This window comes from Chiloscyllium plagiosum, chromosome 32 (genome assembly GCF_004010195.1).
Source record: "Chiloscyllium plagiosum isolate BGI_BamShark_2017 chromosome 32, ASM401019v2, whole genome shotgun sequence".
NCBI lineage: Eukaryota > Metazoa > Chordata > Chondrichthyes > Orectolobiformes > Hemiscylliidae > Chiloscyllium > Chiloscyllium plagiosum.
This window is the reverse complement of record NC_057741.1, coordinates 24,001,294-24,025,741: the sequence shown is the minus strand read 5'-3', so window position 1 is coordinate 24,025,741 and position 24,448 is coordinate 24,001,294. Positions and strand designations below refer to the sequence as shown.

Below are 24,448 nucleotides of genomic sequence, written 5' to 3'. Positions count from 1 at the left end.
AAGAAGAAATTCATGGAAATATCGAAAAAGTTTACAAAGTCAAAAGCTCGACCAAAAGTAACGTTACAAAACGCAGGAGTTGATATTGCAATTGTCTTTTTGAAACGTGGGGGGCACTGGACAATTCCCCAGTCCCCTTTCCCCCAGATGGTACAGGGTACTTTGATCCACTGCAGTAACTGCCATGTAGCTTCTGATGAAGAGGAGAAAGGTAAGACTTTTCACAGATACACTGAACCTCCATTCTAACTGCAGAGTTGAATGTTTATGGAGATAGGCAGGTGGAGGGAACCTCCTAATTCCTGGAAATCCTGCGCAAAGCTGCATGTCTTTTCTGTAATGTGCTGCCCAGAACTGTACACAATGCTCTTGTAGTTTAACCAGGGTTCGGTGTAACTGTAGCAACGCTTCCTTTATCATGCTGCCCTCTAGTGATAAAGGCTAACATTTCATTGGCCTTTCTGATAATTTTGTACCTCACCCACTGCTGTAATCGATTTCTGAATCGACTTGGATCTCCCCTATTGTTGTCTCCTCCTACTATTTGAAAGACAATTGGATCAATGTTTTGAGGGTCCAAAATGAACTTTGCTGCATCCAAATACAATAGCTTGCTTCGTTTATCAGTGACTGTCATTTTCTTGAGGGCTGTTCCACAACTCAGGACATCTCCAATAGCCCATATTTCTGTAAAGTTGCCATAGTCCCAGAAGATAGATGACTAGTGGGGGTTCCTCCTCAGGCAAAGGGTGGAAGAGGTTGAGAAGACGGAGTCTTCACGGTAACATCAGGCTGTGTGGGGATTGAACCCACACTATTGGCGCCACTGCGTTGCAAATCAACCATCCAAACTAACGGCGTTGTAATACTCCTGGGGAGTAAGTGAGAAGGGCGGTCTCAGTCGCAAGTTATTGGTGCCAATGATCAGACTGTGTTCACACCCATCAGAACTAATAATGGCACGAATGTGAAGAAACGGGAGGGGGCGCTGGTGTTCAAAGCAGTGCACACTGTGGCCAGGATGGATACAGAATAGAAACCTTACACAAGTTTCTTTGGTCGGTACACTGCACAGTTTTAGTCTGGAACTCCCCAGTAAAGTTGAGAAAAAAAAATAGGTACGAAGTTACAGGATATAAGGAAAGAGCGGGAGTATAACGACGATAGCGGATTAGCCATGATCATGTTAAGTAGGAAGGAGGGTTGATGGTCCGAGCAGTCTACTCCTGCAATTATTGTCCATGTTTAGGTCACCCTGTGTTCCTACAGTCAGGCATGAGCAACTTTAAATACCACGCGGTTGCCACCAGGAGTCACTCGGTTTGCCGAGTACAATTTTGTATTTTCCTCTTTCAGGTAAAGATATTATTTGCAAAACGAGTAACTTTGTGCAGAAGGACTGCAACCTGCCCTTCGAGTTCACTGTCTCTTTCCCCAAACCTCGGAATTGCACGGTCAGCGCCAGCGGCGTCCCTCCACCTCCAGAAGGGGAGATTCCCTCCTCCACGGCTTCCCTTTTATTATCGCAGACCCCACCCTCCCTTCCGACCACCCACAGGTCGGTCGGTGGGCCTTTGCTGTGTGTGACTCAGTTCTTATATTTGACAGAGACGCTTAATTTGCCGTAAAGAGAATTTTTTTGGGGGGGGAGGAGGTTGTTTGGTAGTGAAGGGTGCTAGGTAAATTCAATCGTTCTTAATGGAAAAATACTGCGTCCAGATCAAAGCGAGGAAGGATTTAGAGGGGAAAAATACGGCCAGAAAGGGATAGATGCAGTTAAGTGTTTAGTGAATGGGTGGGCTGGGGATTGTTGGGGGTGGTCTTCGAGAGACCTTGATGTCCATCTAGATCCCGGAGTCAGTCCTGCCCACCGACTCCCTGTGATGTGAATGAAGGAGCCTCGAGGCATGCACTCGGCAGTTCACTTACTCTGAACTTCAGCATGACTCAAGTACCCCAGCAGGACACACAAGATATCAGAAACAAAAACAAGGCTGAATAATGTTAATTGTTAACATTGACTGTTTCCCGCTCTCTCTCTCTCTCTCTACAGATGCTGCCAGAACAGCTGAGTTTATTCAGCACCTTGTTTTTATTTTCCAGTATCCGCAGTATTTTGCTTTATATATAAAAAACAGACAAACGTGGGGGTGAAATAAAGTTTTATTTATCAAACACTGCTCACCTGAGCTGACCTACATGTGACTGCAGTCCCATAGCAATACGACTAACCCTTAATTAACCTCTGGGCAAAAACAAATCCCAGGACTGATTTTATTTTGAAGTTTTGCGTTTAAAATGTATAGGCGGAAGTGGATCCTGCAGATGCTGGAGATCAGAGTCAAGGTTAGAGTGGTGCTGGAAAAGCACAGCAGGTCAGGCAGCATCCAAGGAGCAGGAAAATCGACATTTCGGGCAGTAGCCCTTCATCAGTTTAAAATGCAGGGTGTAATCCTGGAGAATAACTCGCTGGTGAGAGACTCGGAGGCAAAAGGAAAAATAAACACTGCTGGAATCCAAGATAGACAAGCAGGAGGCTGGAAGAACACAGCAAGTCCGGCAGCATCAGGAGGTGGAGCAGTCCACGTTTTAGGTGTAACCCTTCTTCAGGAGAGAGGTTCTGAGGCAGGGTCATCTACACAGATGCTGCCAGACCTGCTGAGCTTTTCCAGCAATTTCTGTTTTCTCACTGCTGAGAGAGGCGGCCGATTTAATCAATCAATCTCCTCAGATTCAACGTTAATTCTCCACTTCGCTGTTCCGGGGTTTTATCCTCCAGCCTCATTGTTCTTGTTTGGTGGGGTGAGGGGGCAGAGTCATTAAGAACGGAACAATCACTCTTTAGACCCAAGTTTGAGATGACCTCATTTTAATTGGTAAAGCAAATAAAACATTGTTTCCCCAGTAAGGCTTAATTGACTTGCAACCATTCCCGAGATTGCTGGATATCACTCAGCATCCTCGCAACAGAGTGCAATCGACAAGCGTTGATTCCAACCCAGCAAGCTTTAAGAGTTAAAATATTATATCGAGAGTGAGAGGGCCCCCACTTCAGGTGGTTAGAAATATTGCCGAGGGACTGGCAGTGCAACACTTACATCCTTCAGCATCGGGCTCGGGAGCAAATGGGAAACTGCTGAACGTTTCTCGTGTTTTAATGTCTTTGTAAGTAAGTAGGAAATTCACCTGGGGCGAGCTGACCGTCAGTTTTCACCATGGTCTGTAGGTGTGCAGCATCTGGGAAAGACGAGCCTGGGGCTTGTAGTCTGTCCCTCACCGCCGAGCTCACTCCAGTTGGCATTAGCACTTGGAGACATTGAGGAATGCCCGTTTACTGGACAAGGTGGACTTTTAGCAACAGGCATTTCCCCCTTCCGCTGAGAATAAAATAACGAATGATTTAAAAAAACCATCTATAGTCAACAATAAAAAAAAACCTGTCTGTAACCTCGAAATGGTCGGACGTAGATGGATCGCTGTCAGTGTCTGGCTGGCGGCGAGATGATGTAAACCCACCGCATGGAAATAGTTGTAATTTAGACCATGTTGAAGCGAGAGCGATGGACTGGGGCGAGGCGCAGAGCCTTGTGTTTCACAGCAGCCACCCAGCAGCGAGGGGCCAGCACCGTCCTCTCGGAGCAGCACTGAAAGGGTTTTTCTGAAACGCTCCGGCTTTCTAGCGCCTCTCACTCCCATCGCGTCCAAGGTTCACGGGGTATGCGCAAGAGCAGGAATATGGGCGCCAATCACTCCCACAAAACACCGGTATTTGACGAGAATGAAGATGGTAAGAGCTTGTTTTTATTTCCCGCTATCTTTCACCTTCTCACCCAGTGGAAACCACATTCTCTTCCCTCCCTATCTTTGGGGCGCCCACTTGCTACCTCTTTCATCGCTGTTCTGACCGTTCCAAGTCTCAACTTCTTGTAAGGCTGGAAGTACTTGCTTTTCTGCTCTATCTCTACATTTTGGTAGTTTTGACATTTAAGAAAAATACAATTTAACTTGTCCTCAGTACCGCTTACTGCACGAACACCCTAAATATTAAACTTTGGAATAATCTCTTTAATTTCCTCCTTAAAGTTAATCTGCTCTGATTTTAGGATCTATTTTAAAGCAACTCTTAAGGCTGTCAATATGTTCAGAGGCTGCCACAGATCAATTAATCTACAAGTGGCCAGCGAGTTCCTTTTGTTCCTTCTAAAGCGACTTTAACTTTCATTTAGAACATCGGTTCCGATGGACCTTTTTTTTAACATGGAGACGTGATTATCAATTAATTCATGGTGCGCTGGTAATTTTGTTCTGCATATGTAGGGAGGCAGGGATGTTGGTGCTCGTTTTATGGACCCTCCGTATAATCCAACTTGAATGCGAGCTCATCCAGGTAACATAGGACTTCAATCTAAACTTGAGCGGCCCTGTTGTTTGTAGCAAAGCATTGCACAGTAAATAAACTCTACTCGCAAGAAATCATGTTCAAAGTTCCATTTAAGACGTGTTACATCAGCGCAGTATGGAGCTATTGTTCATGTAAACATTTCACAGTTTACGAACACACCAGTTTCTGCTAAAGTATGATGATTTAGTATCGTTCTGTGCTGTAGTTTGCTTGTTACTTTAAGAACAAGTTATTCTTCACTCGATTTTTTTTGACCAATAGACTAGACTGAAAATCTAATCTGTAGATCATTAAAAAAAACTTTATCAAATCGAGTTTGTGAACATTTTTGAATTAAAAACTGTTGTTTATCTGTCAGCACACTTTATTTGAAAAAGTGCTAATCTAGTCTTCAGTGGATGGTGGAGTATCAGTTATACTCAGACATAATCAAGTCGATTTTTAAAGCTGTTATCCTTCAGAAGGAAAAATGTCATCCAGCTCAGAGACTATAGAGCGTTGTTAATCAAAATTACCATAATACCATTGTTCGTTCACAAAGATTAATATTGTGAACATTTAAAGTTAATGTCTTAGGCTAGAAGGGAGAGACAAACACTGTCAAAGTGGGACTCTTATCGTGCTTCTCAATATATTGATGTAAAATAATTTAAATACAAGAATCCAAATGATCTTTGGTATAAATAATGAGCCAAGATATTTCTTAGAATGATTCAGAACATCTATGAATTTGAAAGGACAATATATTCAGCTTAACAATGCTTTTGTAATAACTACTAACCATGATTAATGAAAATAATTGTCCATTGAAATGCAAAGCCAATTTGCAGATTTATTTTTAGAACTAATATTGAAAAACTCACTTATTCTTGATGCATACAAAGGATTAACATTATCAATGACACAGTTCAAAAGTAAGATACCTCTATTTATCTTAGAGACAAGAGACTTTCCTCTGGGGACCATTAGTCTGTGGAATCCTCTTTGCCAAGAGATCAAGGCTGAGTTGTAGATTCTTGACTGAGGGAGTCAAAACGGTATAGGGAATAGACTCAAAAGCAGAGGCCACAGTTGGACCAACTACAACCTTACCAAATAGTAGAGCAGAATGAGTTCCGAATAAGGGTTACACCCGAAATGTTCACTTCTCCATCACCTGATGCTGCCTGGCTTGTTGTGTTCTTCCTGTCTCCTGCTTGTCTACTTTGGAGGGACTGAATGGCCCAATCATCCAGATTTGTATGGACGTACGTAACACTGGAGTGTCAGTGAATTACACTTGTATAGTAAGAAAACTGGTTTATTAAAAACCATTGTGATCATAATATAAATAAAATCAGTCATCACAATTCACAACATGATTATAGACAATCATTAAATTAATATGTATGATTTAAAAACTGCATAGTTCTGAATGTTTCAGAACACTAGACAAAACATGATCTTGCAGATTTCTTTAATTTGTAGAATAAAAATGAAAAGTCAACCGCATTTTGTAATAAGATCCATAGATCATTTGGGTTAGGTTGGGTTAATTCAATTCTGAAACATTTTCATACAGTTTATGAATTTTATAAAGATTGGGCTGTCTCACGATCAATTTATTCTATATTATTTGTGAAATAATGTCTTTTCTACTTAATTCCATTGCACATTTGCTTCCACGCAGTTGTGGTAAGAAATGATGACAATGGGAGTGGAATCTACAAATATTATAGTGAAGTTCAGACTGAGCTTTCTCTGCTTTTCAACAGAGGAAAGCACTTGGCCATTTGTGTCACAGTAGCTTTGCTGTGTCTTACTCTGGATTCAGTGCTTGTTTCTGAATGTTTGTGTATTTTTTTAAACTTATTAACCTGCTTTTTCTTGGTAGTGGTAGCACATGTAAAGTAGTTGGATGTATGTAAGAGTTGGAGAGAGGTGTGTTTCATTTGCCATTCACCTGTTTCTCGCTTGAATAATGGTCAGGTAGTGGAAGGGAAATCTGTTCAAGACTTTGTGAGCTCTGTTCTTTATTTTGTGGTTCAATTTGTACCCGATCTCTTAGATAAAACAGAGGCTGAAGTAAATAAGAGACTGTTTATTATTCATGGGAGATCACATGTGACATCTTATTTGTATGAAAAATAAACAAACTATCCCTTCTTGACCTGTAGCACCCTTTGACAGAATTAATCACACCATCTTCTTCCAACACTGCTCCTCCATCATCCAGCTTGCTGGGACTACCCTTGCCATTTTCCATTCTTCACTGTCTAATCGTAGCCAGTTATTTATATCAATGGTTTCTCCTCCTGTTCCCACACAGTTACCTCCTGGTGTGGCCACCTCCCATATTTCATTTTACCTGCTGTCCCTCACCAACATCTGAAAATCCATATGTAGCACCCAACTCTACTGTTCACATTGATATCTTTCATTGCTTACCTGGTTTTTGAGTGTTGCCTGACAAGGTGGCAATTGCTGGAATGGACTAAACTTTTATAAGCAAGAAATAACTTCATAATATAAAGGGTCAAGTCTGACATGCCAATGAGACACTGTATACTTCTTCACACTCTCTTCTGGCAAGATGATGCCATAGAAAGTAAAGTTAATCCTTTCCTTCAGTAAACTCTGCCAATGTTCTTTAGCAGCACAGTGAGACCAAGAATATTATTACTGCATAGATGCAAATATTGCCCTGGAATAGCTTGGTTTATTGTGTGATTTTAGTTTGAAGCACTAGTCTTCAACATAAACGTCATAACCCTTTAACGTCTGATATATTCAGTCCATTCATCAATGTCTTTATTATTATGACAAGTGAATTGAATTAGCTGAAGATTAGGTGTCTGCGATGGGCATTTTAGATGATTGAGATGGATCACCCATTCAATAATTCTAGCTCTAGATAATTGCAAGTGCATGAACCTTTTTTTTTACATCGGGACACAGGGACAGAAATCACTGGTCCTGTGCTGTTTCTTGCCCATGCCCCTGCCCTACACAACAGGCTCCTGTTCACTGGGTTTTGATGTGCTTCCCCTCCCCTCACTGCCTATAATCTGAACCCTGTTGGCCCCATCATTGTTGTGGATGGAGCTGCTCAAGGAGTCTTTTCCTGTTAGTTATTTAATTATCCACCAGCATTTATAGCTCGATACAGCAGGATAATGAGTTTGAATCTGTCCCTTTGATTGAGGGAATACTTATGTTTGCAGTTGTTGTGGGTATGTTTGCCTACATTCACCCCTTCACCTAACACTATGGGCAATTTAGCCTGGCCAATTCACCTAACCTGCACATTTTTGGACTGTGGAAGAAAACTGGAGCACCTGGAGGAAACCCACGCAGACACAGGGAGAATGTCCAAACTTGCTCGAGGTGGGAATTGAACCCAGGTCTCTAGTACTGTGAGGCAGCAGTGCTAACCACTGTGCCACCATGCCACCATGAGTTGTTTTCTCTATGGACAGTAAATGAGCCAGATGGGCTTTTTTCAAAAACAATCTGGTTGTTTTGTGGTTGTCATTACCGATAATAGCTTTTTTGAGTGTAATTTATTTAACTAATTGTATTTAAATCCCCCAACAGCCGTCATGAGATTTGAACACGTTTGTTTGGATCATCAGTCCTTTCTGTGCAAACGTAACCACTATGTTACCTTAGTTAGGTTTGAATTTATAACGTGTCATTCATGATTCTTAAACTCTCAAAACATTTTCAATATAACCCCTGACATCAATTGAAAGCTGTCGAGTGTGTGGTGCTGGAAAAGCACAGCAGGTCAGGCAGCATCCAAGGGGCAGGAGAATCGACGGCCATGGAACCATGTCTGTCTGTTGCTTCCTCTCTTCTTGCCCTTGTCTCAGTTATTGTATCTCAAATATGGGGGTTACTTTTCGCTGTATTTTAATGTTACCAATGCTAAAAATGTCACGACAAAATACACCTATTGAAAGTATTTTAAGATAATTAAGCAATTTGATAGTGGAATGAGAGAAAAATTCTTTCCTCTAGTGAGTGCAACCAAAACAAACATCATCATAGGCTTAACTGGAGCTAAGCCATTCAGTGGTAGTCTCAGGAAAGACATAAAACAGAGTGAAATTCTTGAATAGGCTTCTTCTCTTCAGAATGGTGCTGAAGCTGCTGAGGGAACACAATTGAAGTTGAGATACAGATCAACCATGAGGAAGATAAAGGGCAAGGCAGATATAAAGGGCTGAATAGTCCGCTGCTGTTCCATTGAGCTGGCCTTTGAATCTGGTTCAGTGCTTCATTTTCAAATAGACTGCTGTTGATTGGTATTTCAGTCTGTCGGGGGAGCTTTCTACATGGCCAAGCATCTTAGGAATAATTCCAATGAGCAGAGTCCCTTTAATAAAGTCCTTGTCACATAATGAATAGGTTCTGATGATCTAGGCCTTCTAAGCAGAGATGCAGGTTTGCTGGAACAGGTGACAATGACAGAAATTTTGTCTATACAGTATTCCATTAGTTACACGGTGTTGTGAAAATAGGCACATCTCCAGCCACCTCTGAACTTCAATCTGTTAGAGTCATAGAGATGTACAGCATGGAAACAGACCCTTTGGTCCAACTTCTAGATTAGTGGTGCTGGAAGAGCACAGCAGTTCAGGCAGCATCCGAGGAGCAGTAAAATTGATGTTTCGGGCAAAAGCCCTTCAAACTTGTCCATGCCGACCAGATATCCTAACCTAATCTAGTCCCATTTGCCAGCACTTGGCCCATATCCCTCTAAACTCTTCCTATCATATACCCATCCAGATGCCTTTTAAATGTTGTAATTGTACCAGTCTCCACCACTTCCTCTGGCAACTCATTCCATAAATGCATCACCCCCTGTGTGAAAATGTTGCCCCTTAGGTTTCTTATATATTTTTCCCCTGTCATCCTAAAACTATGCCCTCTAGTTCCGGACTCCCCTAGCCAGGGAAAAGACCTTGTCTAGTTACCCTATCCATGCCCCTCATGATTTTATATACATCTATAAGGTCACCTCTCAATCTTCGATGCTCCAGGGAAAATAGCCCCAGCCTATTGGTGACTTGGGAGAATAACCAAAGACTTATGATGCAGCCACAGTTTTTGTGAATCCCATTTTAGCCCCTTCCTGACCAAGAATTAAAGCCTTGATGTATCCCACCCTTCTGTATATAATATGCTTTAATATGGTCCTTGTGTGGGTGGATGGGCAGGAATTTCTGGGACCTTCTACTCTCTCTAACTATTGGGAGCCACATTTTAAAGCCACTTGGTCCGCATTTCTCTTTCTGATCCTGGGTGCCCACCCTCCAGCCTTGGAAAACCTGAAGATGGCTGAGCAAAGGCAGAAGGCAACTCTAATTTGGTGACCATTCCCTTGAGTTCTTACTTTAGGGTGTGTCTGAGCACAGGGACACACTGCTTCCCAGGGATGCCCGTAAGAGAAATCCACCTGACAAAAACTATATGGGTGGGGCTGGCTCAGGTGGTTAATATACAATTGACCCAGAGGAGTGAGTGCTTGCAGTGCACAAGAGGATGATTGATTTCTTCCAGTCTGCCAAAGTACCATTGTCTACTGATTCCTACGTGACCTTATATAAATTTGTTTTACCATAGTGAGTTTGCCATCCTACAGGATGGTCTCTCTCACCCTTGAATGACAGAAATGTCCATTAGCTTCCTCATGTTAAAAGACACCAGTTAGGCATCATTCGTCCAACCCTGGATTAAGTGCAAAACCATGAAACTGCATCCCACACGTCTATCATGCATCATACCAAACGGGCCTACAGCTCACTCTGCAAACTAGGGCCCCCTTCCCCTTTTTTGTATTGTGCATCCTCCGAAACCCTCATCTGAAAAACTTCTTTACACAAGGTGATGTTAAACATTACTGTCTTTCACCCTCTACCCTCATTTTTTATTTTAAGTATAACTTCCTCACCATAATTCTCAAATGTTTTTTTTTTCCTTTGTGTTTTCAATTCCCCTCTATCTTTGACTATTCTTTTACCATCTCCTCTTTCCCTGATCCATGCTCCCTGGGGTCGCAATGTCCAGCTTCACCCTTACATCTCCATCATGTAGTTCTGCTGCATTTTGTCCTTTCCTGCACACCATTGTGGCCCCTACAACCTTCAGTCTCCCTATTGTTCTCTATAGCTGCACTCCACTTTACTTCTATCATTTCTCAGGATGATTCTAACAATTGTACCCTTTGAAGGACTATTTATTGCATTTTTCCTTTTCACTCAGCCTCCCTATTAGATAGGGTCCCATTTGCCTGACCCAGTCAGGTTTGCTGAAATCAGTCAGTGTTGTTGCCTTGCATGGGTAAACTAGTCGACCCATTGAACTTCCATCCCTACACTTAAGTGTTGCATGATAGGATAGCACACACAATGAGTGAGATTTCTTATAAATGCTGGAGAGGCTTCAGTCTTAATATTCTGTTGGTGCAACTAAACATCCTTTTATTTTCAGTTGGCTGTGGGAGAGGGCAGGAAAGTGGATGTGCGGAGTGTCAGATCAACCATGGTCTTACTGTATGGTAGAGCAGGCTTGAAGGGCAGAATGGCTTACTCCTGTTCCTATTTCTTATGGTCTAGCAGTCAAAATGTTTGCGCCTCATCGAGGTTTATAAAATCATGAGGGGCACGGATAGGGTATATAAATAAAGCCTTTTCCCTGGGGTGGGGGAGTCTAAAACTAGAGAGCAAAGGTTTAAGGCAAAAGGAGAAAACGGACCTAAGGGGCATTTTTTTTCACGCAGAGGATGGTGCGTATATGGAATAAGTTGCCAGAGGAAGTTGTGGAGGCTGGTACAATTGTAACATTTAAAAGGCATCTGGATGGGTATTTGATTAGGAAGGGTTTAAAGGGATATGGAACAAGTGCTGGTCTAGATTATGTTGGGATATCTGTTCGGCATGGACGAGTTGGACCGAAGGATCTGTGTCCATGCTGTACATCTCTGTGCTCTATGTTAAAGGAACCTGTAGAACATATACATGCCTCTTGATTAATTAATGTTAACCATATTAATGACATTTAGCAAAATTTAAAAGATCTGGCTATTTAACTTTATATTGATTCGGAGATGCCGGTGTTGGACTGGGATGTACAACGTTAAAAATCACACAACACCAGGTTATAGTCCAACAGGTTTAATTGGAAGCACACTAGCTTTCGGAGCGACGCTCCTTCCACTACCACCTGATGAAGGAGCTAGTGCGCTTCTAATTAAACCTGTTGGACTATAACCTGATGTTGTGTGGTTTTTAACTTTATATTGATTACTTAATCTCAGGTTCAGTTACTTATGAATCAAACTTAATTATTTTGGACTTGTTCCTCCAGTGGCAGCTTGTGAATTAAAAGCTGCTGTGACTGTGAACATGCATGTTTCTTGGTTAACACAATTGCACCTGAGAATGTCACTTCCTGTGTTAATGTGATAATGAGTATTCGTGACACGCTAATGAATGTTAAAGTGGTTCCTGTCCTTTGCAGTTCAGGAAATCCGAACTGCCTGGAAAGTTCTAAGAACTTAATAGGAAATTTTAACTGGTCATCGGGAAACTTACATTTGGCCTCCTGCCCAATTAACTCCATCCATCCACTCTTAAAAGTTCTGGGCAGGTTGCTCATTAACCCTTCTGACTGTAACATGGGATGTTTGCTGATCTTTACTCCATTGATAACTTATCAATATCTTTAAAATGTACAAAGTACACCAAATTATCTGAAGTATGCATCTGATATCTCAGACTTTGGTTATTTTCTTCCATTTTTAAATATGTTATCCTCTTTTTGGCATGGTAACACTTATCTGTAGAATTCCTACAGTGTGGAAGCAGGCCATTCAGCCCATTAAGTCCACACCGACCCTTGGAAGAGCATCCCACCCAGAAACACCCTTTCCCTGTAACCCTGCATTCCACATGGCCAATCCGCTTAACCTGCATATCTTTGGACCATGGGAGGAAACCAGAGCACCTGGACGAAAGCCATGCAGACACTGAGAATATGTAAACTTCATACAGACGGTCGCCCAAAGTTGGAATTGAACCTGCGTCCCTGGTGCTGTGAGGCAGCAGTGCCAGCCACTGTGCTGCCCCTATAAATGTAACTTGCTCTAATTTTTCTGTATGTACAAAAGACAAAGCTTGCAAAATAGTACAAGAATTAAGGTGTCAGCTTCAATTAATGGCTGACGGACTAGTTTTAAAGGTAAGTATGATTGGTAGTAAGATCCTATAGGCCAGCTCTCTATAACTTAACTGCATGTTAATAAAGAGGGAAGTGTGAAGGTGTAGAGAACTCCAAAAACACATTTGAACTGCTCCTGCTAAAGCAAGTCTAAAGTCAAAATTACAATGGGATTTGCAGCAAAACACATTTGGAAATGTGGTTCAAACTAATGAATAAACACTTTGTAAATGATCAATATCAATCGTGACCTATTGTTGGAATATACAACTCTAATGAGAGCATTTCTGTTCAGCATTATAGTGTTGCTTAAGAGATTGAGGTTGCAACATTTAAAAAGACTTTTTTACATCATTCCTTTAGTCACTATTTCTAACGACTTTAATCATATCCAAGAAATGCGCTGTCATTTGTGACCTTTGCTGTAACATTCCTACTGTAATATTTTTAATCCTTAATGATAGGTCTCTGTTGTCATGGCCTTTATAATTTTCGTTTCGATATGTTTCCCGATTAAGAGTCCTATCTAAATGTCATCAGCTAGCTATTAATGTGACACTCTGATATACATGCTGCATTTTTGATTTATAAAATGCAGTAACATGAAAGAAATTCCTTACTTTTGCAGTTTTTGTATTTAATATGGCTATTTTATTTCGCATCACTTTCCTGTTTAGTTACTTATGAGTCAAACTTCCTTGAAGTTGCTCCACCAATGGCAGCTCGGGAAATAAAGCTGTCGAGTTGCCATGTTGTTCAGGATGGCCACTTTCCCTTGAAAGTTGTTGGTCCAGTCATAGGGTTAACAGCTCTGGAGCCTCAATCATGCTACTAGGGGTTGTGGCCACTGTTGAAGAAGGCAAGGGCCTGCAACATACAGCAGGCAGGCAGGCAGGTGCATTAGTAAGAGGGAAATGGATCTGGATGGGTTACTCTTCGGAGGGTCGGTGTAGACTGGTTGGGCTGAAGGGTCTGTTTCCACACTGTAGGTAATCTAATCTAATCTAAAAAAAGGTAAATAGAAAAATAATGCTACTGAGGAGGAGAATTGTCTCTGAGAAAATTGATGGGTCCATGTTAGCTGCCTTTCCTTCACTGCTGGGATATAGAATTCCAAAGATTCACTACCTTTTTGAATAAATTTTCTCCTCATCTCAGTCCTAATTTATATGCCCCTTTGAGACAGTGTCCCCACATTTTAGATTTGCAGACCGACAGGTGCAAACTCTCAGCATCTACCCTATTGATCTCCTTCAATGGGATCACTTCTCATTCTTCAAACTCCTGAGGATTCAGACCCAATTTGCTGAGTCACTCGTAAGACAACCCCCTCCTCAGAAGGTCTAATCTATTGAATGTTTCTTTGCTCTGCTGCCACTGATACAAATACAGTTCCAACTCCTGTGGCTGGAATCTTGTCTGAAACCAATCTCACTGTTGGTAAAATGTCCTGATGCAGGAATGTGTTCTGTCTTGCTTACCCTCTCACCCTTAAATTTTGCTCCCCCACTTTGTTTCATCGTCATGCAAGACAATAAACTTCGCCCCTTCAAATTCTCCTCACAACTTTCTTTCCTACTTACCTTTTCGAGTTGTATCCAAATGTATTAATAATACACTCAGGCTTTTCATCAATGTCCCTAATGTAGATTGCAAATAGGCAAGAATCCAGCAGTGATCCTTGTGGCACTCCAATAGTTACAGATTACCAACATAAAAATGATGACTCCTTTATCCTCACCCTCTGAGCAGGGTTTCACATTGTCTTGACTGGTGGATGCAACGGCGAGAATGTTAAGAGACTATGGTGCAAGTGGCAACATCAAATATTGATCTTTCCCTTTGGAGTTTATAGAGTGAGTTCTGAATCTAATTAATGACCAGAGACAGACTGTGTTGTAAGTCTCACCCAGAACACTGCACTGATCTGGGCTGCTATCTGTCTCTGGTGCTGGGTGACCTACCTTGCCAGTCAGCAGGAAAAGCCTCCCTTCCTAAGGTCAACCATTTGTTGTCTCTACCATTTCCCAATTTTAATTTCCCTTTCTCATCCTCTAAGGAGCTGACATTCACTTCAGCTGTTCTCTTCCTTCTGAACTTGTTGAAGCCCCTACTATCTATTTCCTCCTCGCTGGCCTCAATCACGTGGTGCTATAGCTTTAAAATTAAACCAGTTGTTTTCTGTTGTGCACGTAAAATACGACATTCAATTTATTTAATACGACATTACTCCTGGAGGCACTGAAGTAACGGTTGGATATTGTAATGACTGGAAGGAGGTGTGGATCTTAGGATGCTTTTTTTCCTAGCTGAAAGGCATTTATTATTCACTTATAATTATGATCTTGTAATAGTTGGTGCCATGAGTAATAAAAAAAAGTGGAAAGAATTTTGCTGATCAGTGCTACTTGTAATTTGTCACGTTTACTAATCTCTCAGTAATATGCAAAATTGGTACCAGTCAGTTTTGTTTAAATGATTTACTGATCAAACTGTGCGCTTTTCCCAAAAAATTAATACTTTAAGTTTTCATTTTTTAGATCCAAAACTGAGCTTTTGCATGATCATTCACTTACAAAATTACATTGAGCAGTAAATCTCTTCCCCCTGCACTGTACTGAAGTGAAAGCTAACTAGATCCAGCCATGCAGTTGAACAATTTGATCATGAATTGATTGACAACGAATATGAATTGTTTAATATGACTCCAGTCGTCTAAAACATTGTTCAATTCCATGATCACTTACTCCAATGAATCTCTCAGCCTCTTACACTATCTCTCATGCTTCAGTTTTGTTCTGAAAGTATGACTGATAAAAATGTAACTTTAAAAATGGCTGTGGTGCAGATTCCCAGTCAGTTATGTCCATGCTTGTTGGAAAGAGATATCAACTTCACCATCAGTTTAAAAAAGGATTGTGACTGAGTTTAACAAGAAGAAATTTATTTTTCTGTTGTGAAGGTTGCTGGTGGATCTAGTGAAGCTATTATACTGGTGAGATCTTGATAGGCAGTTGCCAACACTGGATGCTATATCCCATGACACTCCTTGAATGAATTAAGCAGCTTCATTGTGGATTATGAGGATTTCCCAATTCAGATTTGTCCCTCCCCACTTCTCATTTTGAAGGACAGTTTTGTGATGTAGTGCACACGAACTCTTCCAACTCCTTCCATCGGGAAAAAGATACAGAAGCTTGAGCACATGCACCAAGAGGTTCGGGAGCGGGTTCTTCCTGATTGTTGCTGTTAGACTGCTGAATGGACCTCTCCAACTACAAATAATTTGATCTTGCTTTGTGCACCTCCTGTGCAGCCATTACCTATATTTCTCACTGTCTAAGCATCCTATGATCTGTATGTCCTTGTTTGCTAATGATCTGCCTGTACTGTGCGCAAAACAAAATTTTTCACTGTACTTAGGTGACTACATGTGACTACAATGTTCAAATCAACTTAAACTAATGGATGTGGAATTCTGTACACTTTTCAAGTCAGGTATGTGGTTCGGCTGGTATTTTATCCTTGGTTCCCAGACCCACGTTTTTGTGGCTATGGAGCTTTGTAACTGCCCCAGGGAATGCATGAGAAGGTTACACCTCCCTTGAAGCAGTAACCATGCCTATTGCAGCAGGAACAGGTCGTGTTGGAGATCTTCAGTTGAATAAGATCCAAGCTCAGAGCTAAGTGGCTTTTGTGGTCTGACCAAAACTGCAGAGGTTCCTAAATTGAAGATGACTCTGCAGTAGTATTCAACTTTTCCAAATCTTTCCACAAATAACTCATCAATAGCAAAAACAATCTCAATCAAAATGGATCTAACAATGCTCTTGCAGCACGAAACTGCTTTCTCATGTGTCTATTCTGTGTGCTCTTTCAATTGCAGTGGCCTCCTCTTAGATTGGCAAGATGTTCTGAGATGGAAAATTGATTTAACATCAAAAGCTGTGGGAGGTTGAGAATTGCAACCCCACCTTTTATCATGAGCTGTTTCCCCTCCCCTTTAGAAAAAAGGGGAAATTGGACAGCATGATGTCACTCTGTACACCATTATACGAAATGCAGTTCAAATAACACAAGCCGTTCCTTAATGGGGATGAGGTGATGTTACCAAGGCTGCCTCCTTTCATTAGCCTGTGTCATTTTCTCAATGAACCTCTGATCAAAAATTTGTTTCCCTTTGGCAACATGAAATTAATGAAGTATTATTTAAGTGTGAGGATATTTATATCCTGGTGCAGCAGCAATCGAAAGATTATTGAAGTGAATCATAGTGAAGTGAATTGTAAAGAAATCAAATAGCAGGTTGATTGGATTTTCATCTTTCCTTGGTTTTATCTGAGGTAGACAACCAATATGCAGAATTAATAATATCCAGAGCCCATCATAAGAGAAATACAGAAATGTTTTAGAATGAAATTGAACTGATTCTTAATGACGTACCAGCAATGACTGAAGCTGCAATTAAATTACATTTCTGGCAGTTAATCCATTGATAAGGAAAATCCAGGTGAGTATCTTTCCCCATTCTAAATTGATTCTTTCGTTTTCCTGAACTAAAGAATTTGGATATAAAAAGGTATTTCAGCTTCTTGAAAATTGCTCGAGTTCAAAAGGAACAATCACAAAGCACTGCTCTTATCTTTTGTTTTAAAAAAGAAAATTGTGCATAAAAATTAAATATGTACCTAAAGATCACTAATTTAAGTAAGACCAATCATTTAGTTTCCAACATGAATGTTGATAATAGAAATCAAACACAAAAGTGCTGATTTAAATATCTCAGCAATGCATGCGGCCAAAAATGACATAATGTCACTGTAAATTAATAGTCCTTATGGTATATTATGCATAATCTGACATTGTTTTATATATTAAAAAGCTTCTGAATCACCAGCAATGCCATAAGGTATTTAAATATCCAGTATATTTGAAGTGTGCCATGGCAGATGTGTAAATAATGTATGTAACCCATTCCCCATGACACACGTTTGATGCTTTGCAAGATATATTTGGTACACTTCTCAGACATTAAATCCATTTAAACATCAGCTGTTATAAACACTTGGAAATCATTACAATTCCACTTTGAAATTTTCAAACACTTCACACAAATTTTGAATTTCTTTCATTTTTCCCTTTTTTGTAATTGGCATATTTTATGAATGTTAGTTGATTCACTGAAGCTGACCTTTGCTTTGTGAATTTGGCAGTGAATTGGCGGGCATTTACATTATGCCCACCCAGTCCCAGTGTCCATTGGCTGTAACTGATTTTTGATTGGACACCACTGGTGTCCAAGCACATCCACTTGTGACCCTCCTAAAACCTGTACTTGAGCTTTCCAGCAGGCCAGAATGGTGTTATCTCTGACTGTCAACGAGACAGTCACTCTAAGTTTCTGTTATTTGATCCTACCATGCAGAAGCAGGCAATATTAGCACCATCGCACTGTTTGTCATCCATCTTTGCTTCAGAAGGGTGAGTTTTGTTTTGCTTTAATTCACTTACAGGCCATGGGCATTGACTGGGCCAGTGTTTATTGCATATCCCTAGCTGCCCTGCAGGAAGTGGTGTTAAGTTGCTGCAATCCATATACTGTCTGTAACACTGTCAGGGAGAGAATTCCAGGCTTTTCTTCGCTGACACAGAAGGAAGGGTGATATATTTCCAGTCAGAATTGTGAACAGCTTGGAGAGGAATTTGTGGGTGATCTTCCCATATATGTGCTACCCTTGACCTATTAGATGGAAATGATTGAGGCTTTATAAAGGTGCTGTCTAAGGATCTTTGGTGAATTTCTGCAGTGCATCTTGTAGATCATACACACTGTTGCTACTGAGCACGGATAGTGGAGGCAGTGGATGCTTGTGGATGTGGTGCCAATCAAGCAGGCTGCTTTTTCCTGGATAGTGTCAAGCTTCTTGAGTGATCCACGTAAGTGGGGAGTACTCCATTACATTCCTGACATGTGCTTTATAGACAGTGGATAGGCTTTGGGAAGTTGGGAAGTGAGTTACTCACTGCAGGATTCCTAGACTCTGACCCGCTCTTGTAGTGACTATACATTTATATGGCTGTTCCAGTTCAGATTCTCATCCATGGTAACCCATACAATGTTGAGAGTGGAGGATGAGGTTCAGAATGAGAAGAGAGGACTTCATTGCCATCTTTCTGAGCGTAGAGAAGCAGGAGAACACATAAGGATTTGTCAGGCCTGTAAGTTTCTCAATGGTTACATGATGCAATCGACTGCATGCACATAGCTCAAAGGGTTCCACATGTGAATGGGGTGGTTCCATAATGTGAAGGCTACTTTGATGTAAGGATCACTGCCTGGTAAACTTTGATCTTTTATGTTGAGACAAACTGCAATCTTTCTCAGAAACCTGTGGCTGAGCCTGTCAATTCTGAACTTGCTTCTGTTCTGCACTGGGTGAGTTCGTTTGTGAACGTGATGTTGTTGAAATGGCTGCTTCCAAGATAATAGAACTCCTGACATGAATTGATGGGTTTATTGATAACTGTGACGATGGGGCCTTGAGCCTGTGGCTAAAGGCAGGTTAGTCCAAAGTCTGTCATTTTCAGGTTTGTTGTAAAAATACAGCATTCTGAGGCTTGGGCAAAGCTGGAGCATCTGCTGCTCTCTTGACTGTGTGCTATTAGAGCCTGGAAACTGGAGTGAAAAATACAACCAATAGCAGATCCAAAATGAGATGATGTCTCTGTGAAAAACAAACAGCATTTGAGGAGATTGGGATTGAGCCCTTTAGGACAAATGGGCACTCTGCTAAGCCAGTGCCCCCACAAAGTAATATTTGCAAAGCAGAAATATAGCTCCCTCTAAAGAACTATAATCTCTGAGACCCACACAAGCATGTTGCCAGGGTTGGAGGATGTGAGCTATAGGGGGAGGCTGAATAGGCTGGGGCTGTTTTCCCTGGACCGTCGAAGGCTGAGGGATGACCTCATAGAGGTTTATAAAATCATGAGGGGCATGGATAGGATAAATATACAAAGTCTTTTCCCTGGGATGAGGGAGTCCAGAACTAGAGGGCATAGGTTTAGGGTACGAGGGGAAAGATATAAAAGAGGCCTAAGGGGCAACATTTTCATGCAGAGGGTTGTGCGTGTATGGAATGAGCTGCCAAAGGAAGTGGTGGTACAATTGCAGCATTTAAAAGGCATCTGGATGGGTATCTGAATAGGAAGGGTTTATAGGGATATGGGCCAAGTGGTGGCAAATGGGACTCTATTAGCTGGACTATCTGGTCGGCATGGATGAGTTGGACTGAAGGGTCTGTTTCCATGCTGCACATCTCTGACTCTATGACCCTATGTAGCATAATACCTATACATTAAAAAAGAGGCTTACCAGAATTGTTCTCCTATTTGACTTTTCCAAAATGTTTTTGCAAGAACTTACGTCCAAGAAACATTAAAATGTACATCAGCAAAAATATATCGAATACAAATTTGGCAAGATAAACATTATAAACATTGGGAGAAAGTGAGCACTGCAGATGCTGGAGATCAGAGTTGAAAGTGTGGTGCTGGAAATATACAGCAGGTCAGGAAGCATCTGAGGAGCAGGAGAATCAACATTTCAGGCATAAGCCCTTCAGCCCTTCACCAAGCCATTCCTGATGAAGATTTGCTCCTTCACAGACAGGTACAGAAATCTAATCAAAAATCTAATCAAAAATTGGAATTTTGGTAGATTTTCAACCTTGGAGAGACTAACTAAAGGTCATCATCTAGGAAAAAGAATCCAGCAGCCAGGAAAGCAAAGCAAAACTATAAAATTGTATTATCAAAAGACAAGAACAATATTTTACAAATAAATATAAAAAATGAAACATTAAAATAGTAATGGAACCAGAAGGGATGCACAAAATAAACTCTCAATGACAGAAACATGTCACAGTTACTTAGCTAAGTCACAGTATTGATGTAATAGTCGAAGAGGAGACAAAAAAGGTTGATATGACATTTAAGACAATGACAAGATAATTGATAACTAATCAAATTCAGGAAGTATACCACTCCCTGTTTAGATTAATTTCATGCTTGCACAATAAAATGTTGAAAGAGATAGCAGAAATACTTCAACAAACAAACACATGCAAAATATATTGGAAAGTAAATAATACAATAAGACTTGTGGACAACTAAATAACCTCTATGTAAAGAGGTTTTAAAAAGAATATTTGAAGAATTCCGCCAGTAAGCTTAATTTTTATGAAATATGATGAACTCAAAAACATAGCATGTACAGGAACAGACAATATAATAAGTGCAGTGAGTACAGATTTTCATTAGTACATTCCATTTAGGCTCATGACTAAACTGGTGGAGCCAGGCACAAGGAGCATTACACAGCAAGAGGGCGACAAAACTGCCACTGAAAAATTGAGGGTAGTCACTAAGTGTTGTATCAATTAATACTTGAAAGGGTTAACTGACATTGAGATACTCCATCCATCAGGATATAAATTGGGGGGGGGGGGGGGGGGTTGGTGAATCACTGTTGCAAGATAATAGTAATGTAGACTTTTAAATAGAGCCCAGATGTCTCTTGAGGTATTTGGGTAATACAATGTAATGTAAACAGCTATTAAGTAATATGTAACAAACCTATTCCATATATCAAAACAGTCCCACTTCTACCAAAGACTTTGTGGTATCTGTAACACCAATTCAAGGATTGGCAGTGAATTACCCCAAAGCATCTCTCTCGGAAGGTTCAGGTGGACATGTTTACAACATAAATCCACGTGGATATTTTAATGTGCACCAACTTAAATTGGTAAAAGGTGTTCCAAAGGATTACTGTTGGGATCACTGTTGTTAATTTACCTAAATAACTATGACTCATCAGAATTACATTTTCAAAACTTTCAGTTTGTCAAAGTGGGTACTATTGTTACCACTGAAGAATAGTGAAACAAATTATAAAATTCAATTAAGAATGAGCATCTAAATGAATTTCAATGAAAGTAAATGTGAAGTTGTGTCTTTTGATAGGACAAGCAAGGAGACCGGTTACTGCTTAGAAAATCAGAGTCCAAAAGTGGAATTGTAGATGTGTGCAGATGCAAATCACGCAGGTGAGATAAAAGCAGCACAGGTTAATAAGGGCATTGTTTTAAAAAAAACCTTCATTTTTGGAAACATAAAGTTGAAAAGTAGAAATGTTCGACTAAACTTGTATAGAATTTGGCTAGATTATATTTGGAGTGCTGTGAACAGGTTTGGTCGCTACATTGCAAAAAGAATATCAATATTCTGAAAAAGTGTAAAAAAGAATTTACTGTTTTTACACCTTTCAGGATAGATTGTACTGGCTGGGCCTCTTTGCTTTGTACTAGAAGCCTAAAAAGTGGAAGTGTTTGACAAGAATTTACATGGTAACAATGTGTTTCCATTTGATGGGTAGATCAAAACTGAGGGCATAAATGTAAGAATGTCACTATCCAGTTAGGAGTTCAGGGGAAATGTCTTCAACCAGAAAGTTTTTCTTAAAAAAAAACAGTGCAACTTTCTGTGAAATGAAGCATTTGAGGCAAGTATTGTAAATAGAACATGGGTAAAGGACAGCTAGATTAGTACGCAATGAATTGAACGAAAGCCAACAAAAGTTAGCCGGAGACTTTTGTTCTTCATTAATGTTAGCATAAATGTTTTGAGTTAAATAGTCTGTGCAATATGTTTATTTCTGTATAGTTTATTGCACCGAGTAAATGACAATCCAAGGACAGGGGTAGCAAGAAGAAAAGGATGTGTTTATACATTAGAGACCAAACGTCTTTTATTGTAAGTACGACTGATCTGATTTCTTTTGATTAAAAAGTTTCCCACTTTCATTTAGCTACAATGTAGTAAACGTTTGTGTTTGAATCACAATATTACTTTTAGGCAATATCCCTTTTAGGTTTGAACAAATTCATCTCCCCTACAATGAAAAAAATTATAGTTGAAAGAGAATGCTATGTGGCATACGTCATTACTCATTATCTGTTTATTATTGGCTGAAATCTCTCCTGCATTCATGGAAGAACTTGAACAAAGATTAGAAAAATTAATTTTTTTTCAAATACTAAGAATAAAAACTGCTGATTTAAATTATTAAATGACTTAAATTAGTATATTCAGAATGAGGACAGCTCCCCTGCCCAATTTGAGTTCATCTTTTGAAGAATTCTTTCTTGCTTGGTTGAAGAGAGAATTGTAATAATAGAAGGAATGTTGCTTTGAAATGGCAAGGCATTATTTTAAAGCATTGTAGTTATCTATTGATTACATGTACACAAGATCAAATGCAAATGTTATTTTGCAGCCATATTCTATTTGGAGAATAAAAATTGTTACTTCAGAATATGCATCAAAATCAAGCCTCACTGTTTCCAATATGTCCATATATTAATGTGGCTCCTCCATGCTTGAGGTTGTACCTGTACATTCCATTAGGAGATGGAAATTTCTTAACATCCATTGTAAATTAATTCTATTTGTGTGAGAGTAGCCAGCACTTAGTTTAGAAAACTCTCCAAGACAGCCTTTCAAATTGGGAAGGTGGCCATAATCAAAAACCTCTCTCATTCCCAATTATAACCTCTTCCAACCTCTTCTGTTGGGCAGAAGAGGTTGGAAGACATAAAAGCTGAAACACGCCAACAGACTCGAGGACAGCGTCTTCCCTGCTGTTATCAGACTTCTGAATGGACCTCTTCAAATTTAAATTTAAATGTTGATCTCGCTCTGTGCCATATCTCTGCAGCTGTAACATTGTATTCTTTGTTCTGTCCTAGTTCCCTAGTGCATGTTGCACAGTATGATCTGCCTGTACTGCATACAAAACAAAATGTTTCACTGTACCTAGGTACATATGACAATAATAAATTAAACATTCACTGGCTTAATCTTAGAGTCATAGCGATGTACAGCATGGAAACAGACCCTTTGGTTCAACCCATCTGTGCCGACCAGATATCCCAACCCAATCTAGTCCCACCTGCCAGCACCTGGCCCATATCCCTCCAAACCCTTCCTGTTCATATACCCATCCAAATGCCTATTAAATGTTGCAATTGTACCAGCCTCCACCACTTCCTCTGGTAGCTCATTCCATACACTTAACCACTCTCTGTGTGAAACAATTGCCCCGGAGGTCTCTTTTATATCTTTCCCCCCTCACCCTGAACCTATGCTCTCTAGTTCTGGACTCCCCAATCCCAGGGAAAAGACTTTGCCTATTTATCTTATCCATGTCCCTCATAATTTTGTAATCCTCTATAAGGTCACCCCTCAGCCTCCGACGCTCCAGGGAAAACAGCCCCAACCTGTTTAGCCTCTCCCTATAGCTCAAATCCTCCAACCCCTGGCAACCCTTTCAAGTTTCATAACATCTTTCCAATAAGAAGACTATCTGAATTGCATGCAAAGTTCCAAAAGTGTCCTAACCAATGTCCTGTACAGCCCCAACATGACCTCCCAATTCCTATACTCAATGCTCTGACTGATAAAGGAAAGCATACCAAACGCCTTCTTCACTATCCTATCTACCTTCAACTCCACTTTCAAAGAGCTATGAACCTGCACTCCAAGGTCTCCTTGTTCAGCAACACTCCCTAGGACCTTACCATTAAGTGTATAAGTCCTGCTAAGATTTGCTTTACTAAAATGCAGCCCCTTGCATTTATCTGAATTAAACTCCATCTGCCACTTCTCAGCCTCTTGGCCCACCTGGTCCAGATCCTGTTGTAATCTGAGGTAAACCTCTTCACTGTCCATTACACCTCCAATTTTGGTGTCATCTGCAAACTTACTAACTGTACCTCT

At 40.5% G+C, this 24,448-nt stretch overlaps 1 protein-coding gene across 1 annotated transcript in view; it reads left to right on the top strand.

The window, feature by feature from the left end:
• The first annotated feature begins 3,186 nt into the window (after nt 1-3,186).
• The window catches only part of LOC122539420 (serine/threonine-protein kinase 32B-like), a 320,287-nt gene continuing 299,025 nt past the window's right edge, over nt 3,187-24,448 (top strand). Inside the window, exon 1 of the mRNA XM_043674242.1 lies at nt 3,187-3,787. Coding sequence (XP_043530177.1) covers nt 3,718-3,787 — 70 coding nt within the window. The 5' untranslated portion in view covers nt 3,187-3,717. The remainder of the gene's footprint in view (nt 3,788-24,448) is intronic.